The sequence below is a fragment of the Fukomys damarensis genome, unplaced genomic scaffold (assembly GCF_012274545.1).
Source record: "Fukomys damarensis isolate Sample0158 unplaced genomic scaffold, DMR_v1.0_HiC HiC_scaffold_5, whole genome shotgun sequence".
Classification (NCBI taxonomy): domain Eukaryota; kingdom Metazoa; phylum Chordata; class Mammalia; order Rodentia; family Bathyergidae; genus Fukomys; species Fukomys damarensis.
Genome location: NW_022900917.1, coordinates 28,134,506 through 28,148,960, shown reverse-complemented (window position 1 = coordinate 28,148,960; position 14,455 = coordinate 28,134,506). Strand labels below are relative to the sequence as shown.

The following is a 14,455-nucleotide window of genomic DNA, read 5'->3' as shown; positions in this document are numbered from 1 at the left end:
GAAGCAAAGTACAAACTAAGAAAATGATAAACATGGATAGCAAGGAGTCACATATTCTTGGTCACAGAAATTTGATGTTCAGATCCATACCAACAGAGAAGAAATACCCTAACAGTACATATGTTTAAGAGACATATGTTATTAGAGACCAAAGAACAAAGAAGAAAACAAGGCTATATTACTGTATCCATGAAAAGGAAAAGCATCCAGGGAAACCAAGGAAAGACTCCCCTTAATCATCCCTCACAGAGCATCAGGGCCTTCGGCTGGCAATGGTTGTAACACTGTGCCCCACTTAGCCTTTCTAGTCCTATATACAGAGTTCACCCAAACGTGGCCTGGTGCTCACAGGCCTGTGTGGTTGGAAGGATCTTTCGCAGCCTGGGCTAGAGCCCAGGAATGCATAGTCCATCAAGTGTTAACAGTTATCTCTATACACTCTTTTCTCAGGAGATAACCTCTCTGCAGAAAGGCAGCAGCCAAGGTCCTTTCAGCAAACACTTGCATTTCCCAGATTGTAATTATCTAATCCCTTTCTCTACCTATAGAAAGGGACAGGAGGGTGGATCTCTTGCAAAGGGGAGGTGATCCAATGGTACAAGGGCAAAAGGTGAGGAGGAGGACAAGGGGAAATAAGAGGAACAAAGATGTGCCATGTACAAGAATCTAACAAGCTCAGTTAATGGAAACACTCTATACTATAACATGAGCTAGTACATATAATGCCAACAAATACCCAAACAGGAACAGGAAATCCCTAGGAGGAGAGGGGTAGAAGGAACGGCAAGGAGATTTTAAAAAAGAAAGACTTTAAGTGAAGCACATGTATAAATACCAAATATTTTCTCTGGTGTGAGAAACTGAAAGTGTAAATAAGGACAAAAATGTATAATAGATAATGTGACATCAAAAGAGATCCAAAGGGGAAGGGAAAGGGGAACTGGGGGAAGGGAAACAAAAGAAGGGAAAAGAAAGAATATGAGAAAGGGAAAAAACAGAAGCAAACTCTTTGTAAATAGAGAGGTGTGGTGTAGTTAAGATGAAGTCAGGCGAATATGGAAAAAGTAGCAACCAATATATATCATGTATAGGTACAAACTCCCAATGATGAATGTCATCATATTGTACACCTAAAATGTACCAATAAATTTCATGAATTAAAAAACGTAAAAACAAAGCTGTAATATGCACATGTAAAAACACACCAAGATGATTCTAAACTACATGAATTATAAACATGTATTAATAAAACCAAAAAATGACATTATGAAAAAAATACCATGCCCTAAAGATCATCACTACAACTTAAGTAAAATTAAAATCTTTCTCCACTCCAATCCAAAGTTTGCATTCTTTTCTGTAAACTAAAATTATATTCTTACTACAAATTCATGTCTAATATTTCATAGTTAAATGACATAGTGGTCACTCCTTTAAAATTTTTCCTGACAGAGTAACTTCCCTTTCCTTTTCACAGTATCTTAAATTCTAAGAATGGCTACATTTAAGTGATTAAAATGGTCAAGCTTAAATAATCTCAGCTTGCATTCAAAGAAATGAGAACACCTGGTTATCTTCAGTTGACACCAGAATTTATAATGCATCATCTTAAACTTTAATCCTTTGTGTAAACTAACACAAAGAATACAAATTCCTGTGATGTTTAACTTGCACGAATGTATTATTTATCTTATTGGTGCAGGAAGAATTCCCAGGAAGTCCTGGTGGCTGCCCCTTACACATCTTTCCTTCCCTGTACAAGTCCTATGTTCCCAACGTGTCTTTTCTCACACATATAATAGCTTCTTCCTCTTCTCAAACACCCAGTCCTTTAAAAAAAAAAAAACTGATATGCTTTCCACAACTCTGTTCTCCTGAGAATTGGCTCTGAAGGATCCAGTAGAAGGAATTCAGATCCATTAACAGCATTCTAACTCCAAAGGAGTCAGGAACTACTGCGGTCTTACTTTTTTAATTACCATGATTAACTTGGTCAGTGGCACATGTGATTTTAAAACAACAATAAGTTACATATGAAATATTTTAACTCTGCCTTTAGGAGACAAAAGCATAGGAAAAACACAAGTTAATGATTTTTTTAAATCAAAGTTAAATTACATAGTAAAAATCCTTGTGTAAGGAAAAATAGGTTAATATTGATAAAATATCACAATGGGAAGGCTTACTGAAATGAAGAGGAAGCTATAAAAGAAACTGACACAAGGCTTCAAGTTTATTATTCAGGATTTCATAAACACAAAGAGACAAAAACCATGCAACTCTCAAGGACAATAGGATTCTTCAATGGAAACATCCTCTTATTTAGTTCCACAATAGGGGGAGGAATATTTACATCTCCTAAGGGGGTATTAAAATATTCCTCACTAAACATTCCTGTCTCCCTGAGTATATGGGCATTTTGTGCCATACTGAGTATGATCAATGCTCTCTGTGCTTCCGAGATCGGGGCCACCTTCCCTAAAAGTGCAGCATTCTATTGTTGCCACAAAAGATATCTTGGATCCTGCATTGCTTTCCTTGGTCTTTGGATCAAACTTTTTTGCTATTTTGTAGGACTGGCTGCACAAAGCTTGTTGCTTGCTAGCTATCTAATTCAGCCTTTCTATGCCCAGTGTCTACCCCCAGAGCTACCAAAGAAATGCCTAGCTTTGGCCATTTTGCGGTCTTTGGGACTTCTGAATATTCGAGGGTTGACAACAGTGTCCTGGTTTCAAACTCTCAGTTCTTTGGTGAAGGTGGCTATTCTCTGTTTCATTTCTCTAACTGGGATTGTGCTGTTAGTGATTGGGAAAAAGGAGAACGTGTCCAGGTTTGAGAATGCTCTAGATGCTGAACTTCCTGGTGCCTCACAAGTTGCAGAAGCCATTCTCCAAGGATATTATTCCTATATGGGATCAACACTTCTGATTGAAATGGCAGGTAAACTCATTTCTTCTTTTCTTTTTTCTCGGGGGGGGGTGAGACATGGTCTTACTATGTAGATGAGACTGACCTGGAACTCACTATGTAGCCCAGGCTGTTCTCAAACTCAGAGTGACCCTTCTGCCTCAGCCTCCCACGTGCTGGGATTACAGGCATGAACCACCACATCCAGCATCATTTCTACACACAATATGCAGTTGCATAAAGCTTTATGCAGAAAAAATGGGAATGTTAAATCTGATTCACTTGCTTTCTGGAGTGAAATGTAAACTGCTCTTTACTGTATAGTCACTATTTAACTGCCATAGTCATTCAAATAGACGATGTAGAATTTAGTATTCTGCAGATATAAAATTTAAGAATTGTAACTAGTCTTTAAATAACCATAGCAAATCCTTTTTACTCTTATATGTTGCAGCATTTGATTCTAGCATTTTGAGGCACTTTGATTAAAGCATTACATGAAAATACATTTGTATAATCATTTATTAAATAAAATTGTCACCAATTTAAGGCTTTTGCTCCATTATACTCATTGCAAAATGTAGTCCAAAATCCAGAACTAACCACAGTCAATAGTTTGATATGAGTCCTCTTCATTATACATGAATTACTTTTATGAAGCACATTGCATATTTTATATATATGTGGCAGTAATAAAAGGCAACTTCCTAATTTTGACTTCATACTATGTCTTGAGAGTACTTCCTATGTTAGTATGTAATGGTCTAGCACATTTTTTTGCCTGCAGCATTTTACCTGCAGCATATTAAGAATTGAAATTCTTTCTAAGTTTTTTCCAACTACAGAGACTGGTACAATGAACATGACCCTGTTTCCATAAACTATGGTTTCTCTGCAGCAGTGCATTTTCTGCTCAGAATATGTTTGCAACAAAATCTGGTGAGAGTTCTCTAGCATTCTGGAATAAATAAAAAATTAATTGGAAAACAACTTACTCTATTTTATTCACAAAAATGATAATGATATAAAATATTAGAGAAGTCATTAAATATTGAATTTTGAAATAATATCTCTGGAAAAAGTGGAAACAAACTTGCCCCTCAAGTAACATTTCTATTGATTTCATGCTTGAAAATTTTATACTATTTTATTACAACTTCTAATGATGCTTCCTGGAAAGATGGTCCAGGTCAATAAGACAATTTGGTCCCTTTTATAGATTATGAAAATTGTGTGAGTGGTTAGATTTTTTTTTTCTTTTTCAAATGGCAAATGTCATGTTGAAATTTCTTAGAATTCAGTTATCTAATTTTAATGTGTATGAATTTTTAAGCAATAATACACTTTAAAAATTCTCTACTACAAATGCATTTGTAAGAGTTATCATGTAGCAATTAGTATGGATAATGATAAGGTATTTGGCTCAAACCCAGCAATAGCAGAGAGATGTATAGACAAGGTGCAACAGTTGGAATTTAAATATCTGCCACAGGCCCAAGAGTCAAAGGCTTGGTCCCTAACTGCTTTCATCAGCTTTCCCCTTATTGGTACAGAATACCAGACACATGCAGCTCAAAGAGAATACATTTCACTTGACTTGTTCTCTCAGAGATTTCAGTACATGGGCTGCTGGATCCAAGGCAGGATCATGTCACAAGGGCATGGTAGAACAAGGCTACTTGGTTCATGGAAGCTGAAAACCAGATTATAGAAACAGAAAGGAAGAGGTCAGTGACCACAGAGTACCCAAGATCACACCTCCTTGACCCATCAAAACAAACCCAAAGACAAACACCTAGATACCTCCTATGTTGAGCCAATCATATTGCCGATGAAACTTAGCAGGTTTTGCTACCTGCTTTGCAAGCACACGGGCCCGAATTTGATCCCTGGTACAAAAAATAATAATAATAAAAAAATTTTAAAAACTTAGCCATCGCACCAATCTATATCACTACATTGCCTTAAAGCTACTTAGCGGTCTTTGTCTCTTTCTTCTCTCTCATTGTACCTGAGCACCATGATGTGAATGGATACCATCCAATACTCACCTGCCATGACATACCATAACACCTGCTGCTCCCAAGTAAAAGGTCAAAACAGTTATGAAGTAAACCTCCAACACTGTGAGCTAAAGAAAACTTTCCTCTTTATAAATTGTTTGTTTCATATGTTTGCTGCAGTAATACAAATTTGACACTACCTAAGGTGATACCAGTTGAAAATATATTTTTCCATTCCCTAGATCAACTTTTTGCTCTGTTGGTCATTTTCTCTGCCATGCAAAAGATTTTTAGTTTAAATCAAAGGTTTTGTTCTTTTTTTGTACTGGGGATTAAACTTGGGTCCTTGTGCCTGTGAGGCAGGTGGTGGAACCACTGAGCTACATCCCTGGCCCTCAAAGGTTTTGTTCTTAAACATATTCAGATATTTTCTATATCTGGAAATTTTCTTTGACTGCCCTCTTAGTGGCCATTTCAGTACCAAGTGTTTTGATTCTCCTCTACAAAATTTACAGAAGTTTCCTTTTATTGTTTTGGTTTGTCAGACGTTATGAAGGAAAATCTACTCCCATGTTTTAAAGTCTCCTGTATCCATCCACATATTCCTTAGGATTTAAGTTGCAAGATCATAATGTAACAACCTTCAAATGAAATGAATATTGTCAAATTGCTCTCACCAGATACCATCTGTAAATTAAGATTTTTCCACTACTTTTCATACTGCCAGTATTTGTCAGACTTTTACATTTTTCTCTGCCATGCCAAATTGTATCCTTTTCTTGCAGCATGTACCTATTCTGACTGTGATTTTTAATTGTATTTCCTTCTACAGTACAGAAGTAATGTATGTGCTCTTTACTTTCTGGCCCATTTGTCTTCATCTATGAATTGATGAATTTATCTTTCTCTTACTCGTTCATGGTAACACTATAGATTCAGGGTTTAATTAATTTTTCTTAGTGTATTTTTCTTACATTACACCCACATCTATGCATGTGAATTTTCACTTTATTCTGGGTGTTTCCTTTTTCTGTTTTGGTAGTTTTTGTTATACACATAGAGACATTTTCCACTTTCAATCAAATTTATTTATTCTCTATGTTTTTATCTTAGTCACATACAAATTCATTCATTCAAACACACATTCATTCATATATTTAGTATATGCTTGATGGCTACTAAACACAAGGTATTGTTTGAAAATGGAAATATAGTAATGAAAAGTAATACACAAAAATAGCATATTTAGGAACTATAATTTTTATTGGCAGAAGAGTGAAAATAAGTAAAAATAAAAACAAAAATAAATATTTAAAAGTGAAAAATTATCAGATACTAAATACTAAAATTTTATATACAAATATGAAGAAATAAATATATAAATACTTATAAACATATATAAATATAGAAATATCTGATAAGTACATGACAGCAAATAAAGCTGGGGAAGAGGAATGGAAAAGCTTCAAGATGCATTTAGTTTTAATTTATTGCATGATGATCAGGGAAAATTTTATGGAGATACATGAGAAAGACTGAGAGCAATAAGGGAGGAATTTTGTACACAGTGTTGTAAAATTATTGGATGTGGAATAACAGCAAGATGAAAAACTTTCAAAGCAACAACAAGACACTGTCTTCACTTTTTGTGCAAAGAACAAGGGCATGAGTGAGACTAGAGGAAGAAGGTAGAAAGCATTACTAAGGGAGGTTTGGAGAAGGAAGGAGTTTGATTCCTGTTCAAATCTTATATAACTTTCAGTATTCACAGATTTCAGTCAGTATTCTGTCTTATTTTTTAAGGACAATTTCTGTATTTTACAATATATGCCTTACAGGGACTTGTATTGGAAAGACTACAAAGCATGCACTACCCACCCTTCCAAAATATGTTCCTTAACAATTATGAAAGTCACATCTTCTTTTCTCTAATTCTCTAGCATGCCACAGTAAAGTCAGATCTCACACACACCACAAAACCCTCTTTTCCAGATATATTTCATTGCTTATTTTTTGAAAATGAGCTACTAATTACTGTGTATGAATATTCCCCTTTAAATTTTTTCCTTAATCTTTATCTTAGTAGCAAAGCAATTTTCAGAGAAGGTAAATAGCATTCTCATTAATGTATATTAGTGACACATAACAGTGAGGTTTATTTAAGGGAGGTGGAGTATGTACATTTAAAATATGTTGTTGTCTTGTTTCTGTTTTATCTTATTACATCCCCTTTCTTCCCTGATTCCTTTCCAAATCACCAAGAGACTCCTTCTACTTTCCTGTCATCTCTTCTTATTTATGTATGTATTTACTTATTTGTGTATTTATTTTATGTTTCTCATATAAGATAAAATATGTAATATTTGACTTTCTGGGTCTAGTTTATTTGGTTTAGCATGATGGCTGCCGATTCCATCTATTTTTCTGTAAATATCTTGATTTCATTCTTCTTTCTGGCTGAATGATATTCCAAATGTATAAATGTCACATTTTCTTTATCCATTCACTTGTTGATAAGCATCTACACTATTTCCCCAGCTTACTTTTCTGAATTGGGTCTCCATAAACCTGAGCATGCACAAAGAAATATAATATGTTGTTCTTAATTCTATTGTAAATATGGAGAGGATGAGTAAGAGCTATCAAATGATATTTTTACTTTACTTATCTGAGATATCTACATACCATTGTCTATAGTGGTTGTATTAGTTTACATTCTCACCAACAATATAGTAAGATTCCTATTTCACACGATTCTCTCCAAGATTTGTTGTTTTGTATACTTAATGATAGACATTCTGACTGGAATGAAATACAATCTTAAGGTAATTTTGATTTATGATTCAAGAATGGTTAAGATGTTGAACTTTTTATTTACTTGTTGGCTATTTGTACTTCTTCTATTGAGAAGTATATATTCAAAAAATAGCTCATGTTATTTGCTTAGAGGATATACCCAACAACCACAACTTCAAGAAGGTGAGCTGAATTTAGCTCAGGTCTCAGAGGCTCAGACCTTGCATGACTACCACCAAAACAGAAACACCATGGCAGAAAGTTGTGGAAAAGTAAAGATGCTTAGGCTGTAGCCACTACAATGCAGAGCATGGAAATAATGTCAGAGAGAAAGAGGCCAGGGACCAGACATAGACTCCATGTTCAGGCTTCCATGGCCCACCCAAGACACACTCATAAGGATTCTTTTCTTCATCCATAGCTAAGTCCTAAGCAAATCAAATTGAAAACCCACCTTCACTGACACAGCCATCTCATGTCAACCAGATACCAAAACACATATTCTTACACTATTCTTTTATTTATTTCTGGTGCTTTTATTTTTATTTTTAGTACACGTTTCAGTAAATAATGATTACATTTATCATGTGAGTTTGATATATGAACATAAAACATACTCATTCTTTTTTTCATTCCTTTTCTCTGCTCCCTCCCTCTATCATTTGGCCACTTTCTTCAACTCAAAATTAACAAAAGGTTAATTCTGCCTAAAATGATACAGCAATCCTATATTCAACCAAAACACAACAAGCCCTTTCCCAAAGTACAAAGTATCAAAAGTTCTCCAACTGCAAAAATTACAATTCAAATTTTATTTTGGGGCTCAAAGCAAACTCTTGGCCATGAATCTCCATGAAAATGAAAAATATGTTACATAATTGCAGGGTAAAACCTCCATTCTAAAACAAGGAATAAGGAACAGGAAAGAATAGGACCACACCAAGATGAAACTCAGAAGATCAAACATGAAATCTGTTATCTCCACAGCCTACATCCAGGGCACATAAAAGTAAAATGTGCATTCCAAGGGTTTGGAAAGCCCCTCTCTTATGACCATATAGGTTGCAGTCCACACAGACTCTCTTAGACTGGCTTACCTTGGCTCATAGCTTAACTCAGAAAACATTCCATATTCCTGACATCTCTAACTTCCTCATTTATCCACTGCACCTTTATCTCCATTCCTACAGCTTCACACACATCCACTCAGGGGCACACTGACTGGCCTCCTACATTTCTATCTGTATGCTACATGAAAATCCCTATGACTTCTTGCATTATGAATCCAGTAAAATCAGCATCACATGGATGATTCTAAAGTTTGTTGTTAGCATAAGCAATATTCAATCCCTCTTAGACCACAGCAATAATGGCCTCTGTGTGTCTAGAGAACTGAACATGGTGAAATAAATTCTGGGGAATCATTTCCCTTGAAAGTCTTTCTCAATATTAGGGAATGGGAAATTATTTTCTCAAATGTAAGGTTGACATTTATACACCCTTGACCTTCAATAGATAAGGTTTTGCTAATTTCTCAAATTCCTTCAAGCAATCTTTGTTGTCCCTGTTAAAGTACTTGATTTTTATTTAATGGCTGTAACTTGTTCAACACCCACACTTCCTTTGGCTACAGCTTTGCACATGATTCATTCTATACCAAAATTTGAGTTTTTCAAATGATTTGCTAGTTTTTTGTCCCCAATTTCCAATAGGTTATTTGATAGAGGTCTGAGGGAGTTTTCCCTAGGTTCTTAGTGCTTCAAATAAAGAATTAAGCAAGACACTCAAAAGTAGTAATGTGAGCAAGATTTACTAAAGGCAAAAGAAGGTAGGACCACCCAGACAATTTTGGGTGCTAGGCTGCTTCCCCATCCTCCAATGCCCCAGGTCTTCATTGGAGCAGACCAGTGAGGACTGTCCAGCCAACAAAGGGAGCTAGGCTGCTTTCCCACCCTCCAGAACCCTGAGCCTTCATCAGAGCATACTGGTGAGAACTGCCAAGCCAACCTGGGGAGCTAGGCTGTTCCCCACCATCCAGTGCCCCAGGTCTTCATCAAAGTAGACCGGTGAGGGCTACACAGCCACACAGATGCCCCTGCAGTATCTGCCCTCCCTGCTCTTGGGCCTCCTGGTAGTGCCGGTACCTGCAGAGGTGGTCATAAAGGCCATTGTATTGAGCTCTACAAGGTAGAACAGAAGTGAACAACTGCAATAAAGGCACACCAGACCTCTATAGTTGATAAGTTGAATGGATCACCACCTTCCATCAGAACCTGGACTATTTTGGGGAAGGGCAACTGGAACCTGCATAGAACCTTGCAGAATTCCACCATGCAGGAGGTCAGGGAGCTCAACTTGGGCCTTGCAGGCAAAATTCAGCCTGAATCACAGGGGTCTGCCATTGGCTTGCTGAGAATAATTCACTTAGTTCTGCACATTGCTGCCCACACTGTCTATTGTGACTGCAGAGATATACCCTGAAGGAGGCCCTTCCAATTTTTTTCTTTCTTTTCTTCTTATTTTTCATTATATTTTTAAATTTTTATTTTTCCCACTATTCACATTCTTCCTTTTTTCTCTCTTCTCTTTCCCACTCAATCTCTTGCTCCCCCATATTGTCTATTTCATTTTTTGTTCTTGTCCCTGCCCTAATTCAGACTTTTTTTTCATTTTCTTCTCCTGTTTCCTTCTCTCAATTGTCATTAGTTTCAAAGGATAGGGAGTATAATTTATAGCTTCCCTATTACTATTAAGTTGTTCTATTTTTGTCTTTATTATTGCACTCTGTCTTTCCCTCTTCTCTTCAACAGTTTCCTAGAGTTTCTGTGATCATCCTGGGTCCTCTGCTTTCATGTGAAACCTTCTCCTATCCTTCTACCTATATATTCCTCTCCTCCCAAATCCTTCTAAGTCCCCATCCTGAAGTGTAAAGTGGCTATTTTGAAGAGTTTATTCACTATAAAGATACTTTGGGCTAGTCCATGATTTTTATTTAATTCACATGGTTAAATATGATAGATTAATAACTACCACAAATTGTCGATTTCTAATCCGTGCTTGATTCTATTGTGTTGCTCATTGTATCAACTGGGCTACAGGGTTGTGATTGCTATAAACATTTGTCCTTCCTGATATTATGAAAATGAGAATGTCATTAGAGACTAAAAATCTAAAGAGCAGCTATATCAGGAAGAATGAAGTACTAAACCAGGATTTAAACGAAGGACAGTACCAACAACAAAAACAAAAATGATAAAATCCTTAAGCAAGGCACAAAAACAGACTTCTAGCTTACCAAAAGCAAATTCTAAGGTAAACAGGTGTAAAAGTCTGACAATCAACCACCAGGACATCCTGAACTCGTAGCACAGGAAGTAACAAAGTAGATCAATTAGGCTGTAGAAAAATTCAAAATAGAAATAATTTCCCAGATAACTACAGAGATGGTGAGCACAATGAAAGACATGATTAGAGACTCTAGAACAGAAACAGACAAAAAATAGATGAGTTTAGACCATGATAGAAGCCATAAATGCCCAGCATAGGAAAGAAATGGAAACTGTGAATGCTCAATATAGGAAAGAAATGGAATCCATGAAACAGGTTCAAACAGATACGCAGAAAATTAAAAAATCTATAGAAGGCATTTGCAGCAGGATAAAAGATATACAAGATAGGATTGCAGTCAGTGACCATGAGAACAGAGATCTCTAAAAACCAGGAAGGGATCAAGAGAAATTGATCCAACAACTCCTACATGATGCAAAGAAGACTGAAAGGAACCCATGAATAGCAGGAGAAAGTACAAATGACATAAAAAAAAGTTCACAGAATTAATGACAGAAAACTCCCAAGAGGGAAAGAATTTGAGATACATAATACTGAGGCACATAAGAGTCCAACTAGCTATGATCAAATACAATCTACAATGGGACATAAAATAGTAAAAATCGTGGAAACTCAATAAAAAAACAAAATACTGCAAGCAGTTAAAGAAAAGAAACAAATAAAATGCAAAGAAAAGCCCATTGGCCAGGCGTGGTGGCACATGCCTTTAATCCCAGCACTCAGGAGGCTGAGGCAGGAGGATCGCTGTGAATTCGAGACCAGCCTGGGTTACACAGTGAGTTCCAAGTCACTCTCAACTGCACAGTGAGACTCTGTCTCAAAAAACCAAAAAAAAAGTTCTCCCCCCGAGAGCCGCCATCACTCCAGTGCCAGAAAGGTAGCCTGGGCCCTGATCCACTGTGGGAAGGAGAGCCACGCCTTCTCCCGCCCCGAGCCACAATCACTCCAGTACCAGGAAGGTAGCCACATAGGCGCCCCTGAACCCCCATAATTTCTCTTACCCCTGCCCCCCTGTGCAGACTCTCAGATCTCCTGATTGTGCCAGTCTTTGGACCCACTCTGCAGAGACAGAGGTGGTAATAAAGGATATTTTTCTGAGTTCCCAACGTTAAACATCTTTAAAGAAAGGGCATGGGAAATCTCTAGTAGAACAGTGTGGAGTTCAACCATTCAGAAGGCTGGGGAACTCAATCTGGGCCTTGCAGCCCAAGGTCAGTCTGCGTCATGGGGTTCAGCCATCAGCTAACTGAGATCAGGGGTCTTGCATCCTCGCTCTGTCTGAGCCATTAAATGGTAAATATACTATATTGAAAAGTTTGTTCACTTCAGACATGTTCTGGACTGCTTCTTGGCTTCAATTTAATTCAAATGGTTTAAGGGTGATACACTAGTAACTACCACAGGTGGTCAGTGTCCAAGATGTGCTTGATCACAATAGGTTGATGAATGTATCACTTGGGATAAAGGATTAATTTGATGAGCTGTTTTCTCTGATGTTATGAAGATGAGAATGTCTGTAGGTCGTTAGAGAACCAGAAGCTAGGACGCAACAATATAAGGAAGATTTGGGTGATAATCCAGAGATTAAACCAAGAACAGCCAGACAATAAACATAAAACTGAGAAAACACTTAAGCAAGACACAAAGACAGACTTCCAGTTTACCAATGGCAAACAGTAGAGCAAATGAGGATGAAAAGGCAGACAGTGAACTACCAGGAAACCCTGAACTCAAAGCACAGGAAGTAACAAAACAGATCAATCAGGCTTTAGAAAAATTCAAAAGAGAAATAATTTCCCAGATAACCATAGAGATGGTGAGCAAAATGAAAGACATGATTCATGACTCTAGAGCAGAAACTGACAAAAAAGAATGGATGATCTCAGGACCATTAGGGAAGCCAGGAAGGCCCAGCATAAGAAAGAAATGGAAAAAATAAATGCACAATGTAGGAGAGAAATGGAATCCATAAAACATATTAAACACTCCATTGAAAGTGTATGCAACAGAATAAAAGAATGCGAGGATAGATTCTCAGATATAGAAGATAAGATTGCAGTCAGTGACCATGAAAACAGAGGTCTCTTAAAAACACTAGGGGAGCATGAGAAGTCAATCCAACAACTCCTAGATGATGCAAAGAAGAATAACATAAGACTGATAGGAATACATGAAGTAGCAGGAGAAAATACAAATGACTTTAAAAACTGTTCACAGAATTAATGACAGAAAACTTCCCAAACAGAGGGGAAGAATTTGACATTCACATAAGTGAGGCATATAGGACCCCAACTAGCCACAATCAAAAAAAAATCTACACCTAGACATGTAATAATCAAGATCCCAGAAACCCAACAGAACAAAAAAATACTACAAGCAGTAAGAGAAAAGAAACAAATCACATGCAAAGGAAAGCCCATCAGAATCACAGCAGACTTGTCAACACAAACCCTTAGGGCAAGAAGAGCCTGGAGTGAGATATTTCAAGTACTAAAAGAGAACAACCTCCAACCTAGACTGATGTATCCAGCAAAACTCTCTTTCAAAATGGATGGGGAAATAAGGTACTTCCACGACAAAGAACACCTGAGAAACTACATGAATACCAAACCAGCACTATGAGCAATTCTAAACAAGATCCTAGAAAAAGATAATGAAGGCAACAACACCATGAGGCCCAACAGAGGAAATCAAATAGGCAAGGCAAGAAATTAAAAGGAGAAGGTGAAAAAGTAAGAAGAGTCAACAAAAGGCCAATAACATGACAGTAATAAGTCAGTACATATCAGTTACAACCATCAATGTCAATGGCCTCTACTCACCAATCAAGAGAAATAGACTGGCAAAATGGAATAAGAAGTAAAATCCAACAATATGTTGTATACAAGAAATACACCTAGTGCAAAAAGAAGCTCATAGACTGAAAGTGAAAGGGTGGAAAACAATTCTCCATGTGACAGGAGCCCAAAAAAAATCAGGGGTAGCAATCTTATTTGCAGACAAAGAAATTTCTAACCAAAACTGATTCTAGTATTATCGATGTAGGACAGTACTGTATCATACCTCTGTGAATGTAAAATAGCTTGTACCTGCTTTATGATACGTAGTAGTGACCATGCTTTATCAGAGCTATTTTTAATATTACTCTAGAATGTTCTCTTTCCAGATGATGATTAAGATGCTAATAAAAAAATGGTGACAGGTACCACAACAGCAACAGAACTTTGCTATTTTCTGAATGTTATTCTTTTCTTTGTTTTTTTTTGTTGTTGTTGTTTTTAATGGAATATGCTGAATGTCTATAATTTTGTTTGGATGACTGCAGAACCTGGAAAATCTGTGGCTGCTAATGTTGCACAAGATACTGCTATTATTGGTCTTTTTATATAAATATAAATACA

General features: G+C 36.7%; 1 protein-coding gene across 1 annotated transcript in view; it reads left to right on the top strand.

Annotated features, from left to right (window-relative positions):
• The window catches only part of LOC104877027 (solute carrier family 7 member 13), a 65,233-nt gene that overhangs the window by 35,830 nt on the left and 14,948 nt on the right, over window positions 1-14,455 (top strand). Inside the window, exon 2 of the mRNA XM_010645320.2 lies at window positions 2,803-2,940. Coding sequence (XP_010643622.1) covers window positions 2,803-2,940 — 138 coding nt within the window. The remainder of the gene's footprint in view (window positions 1-2,802; window positions 2,941-14,455) is intronic.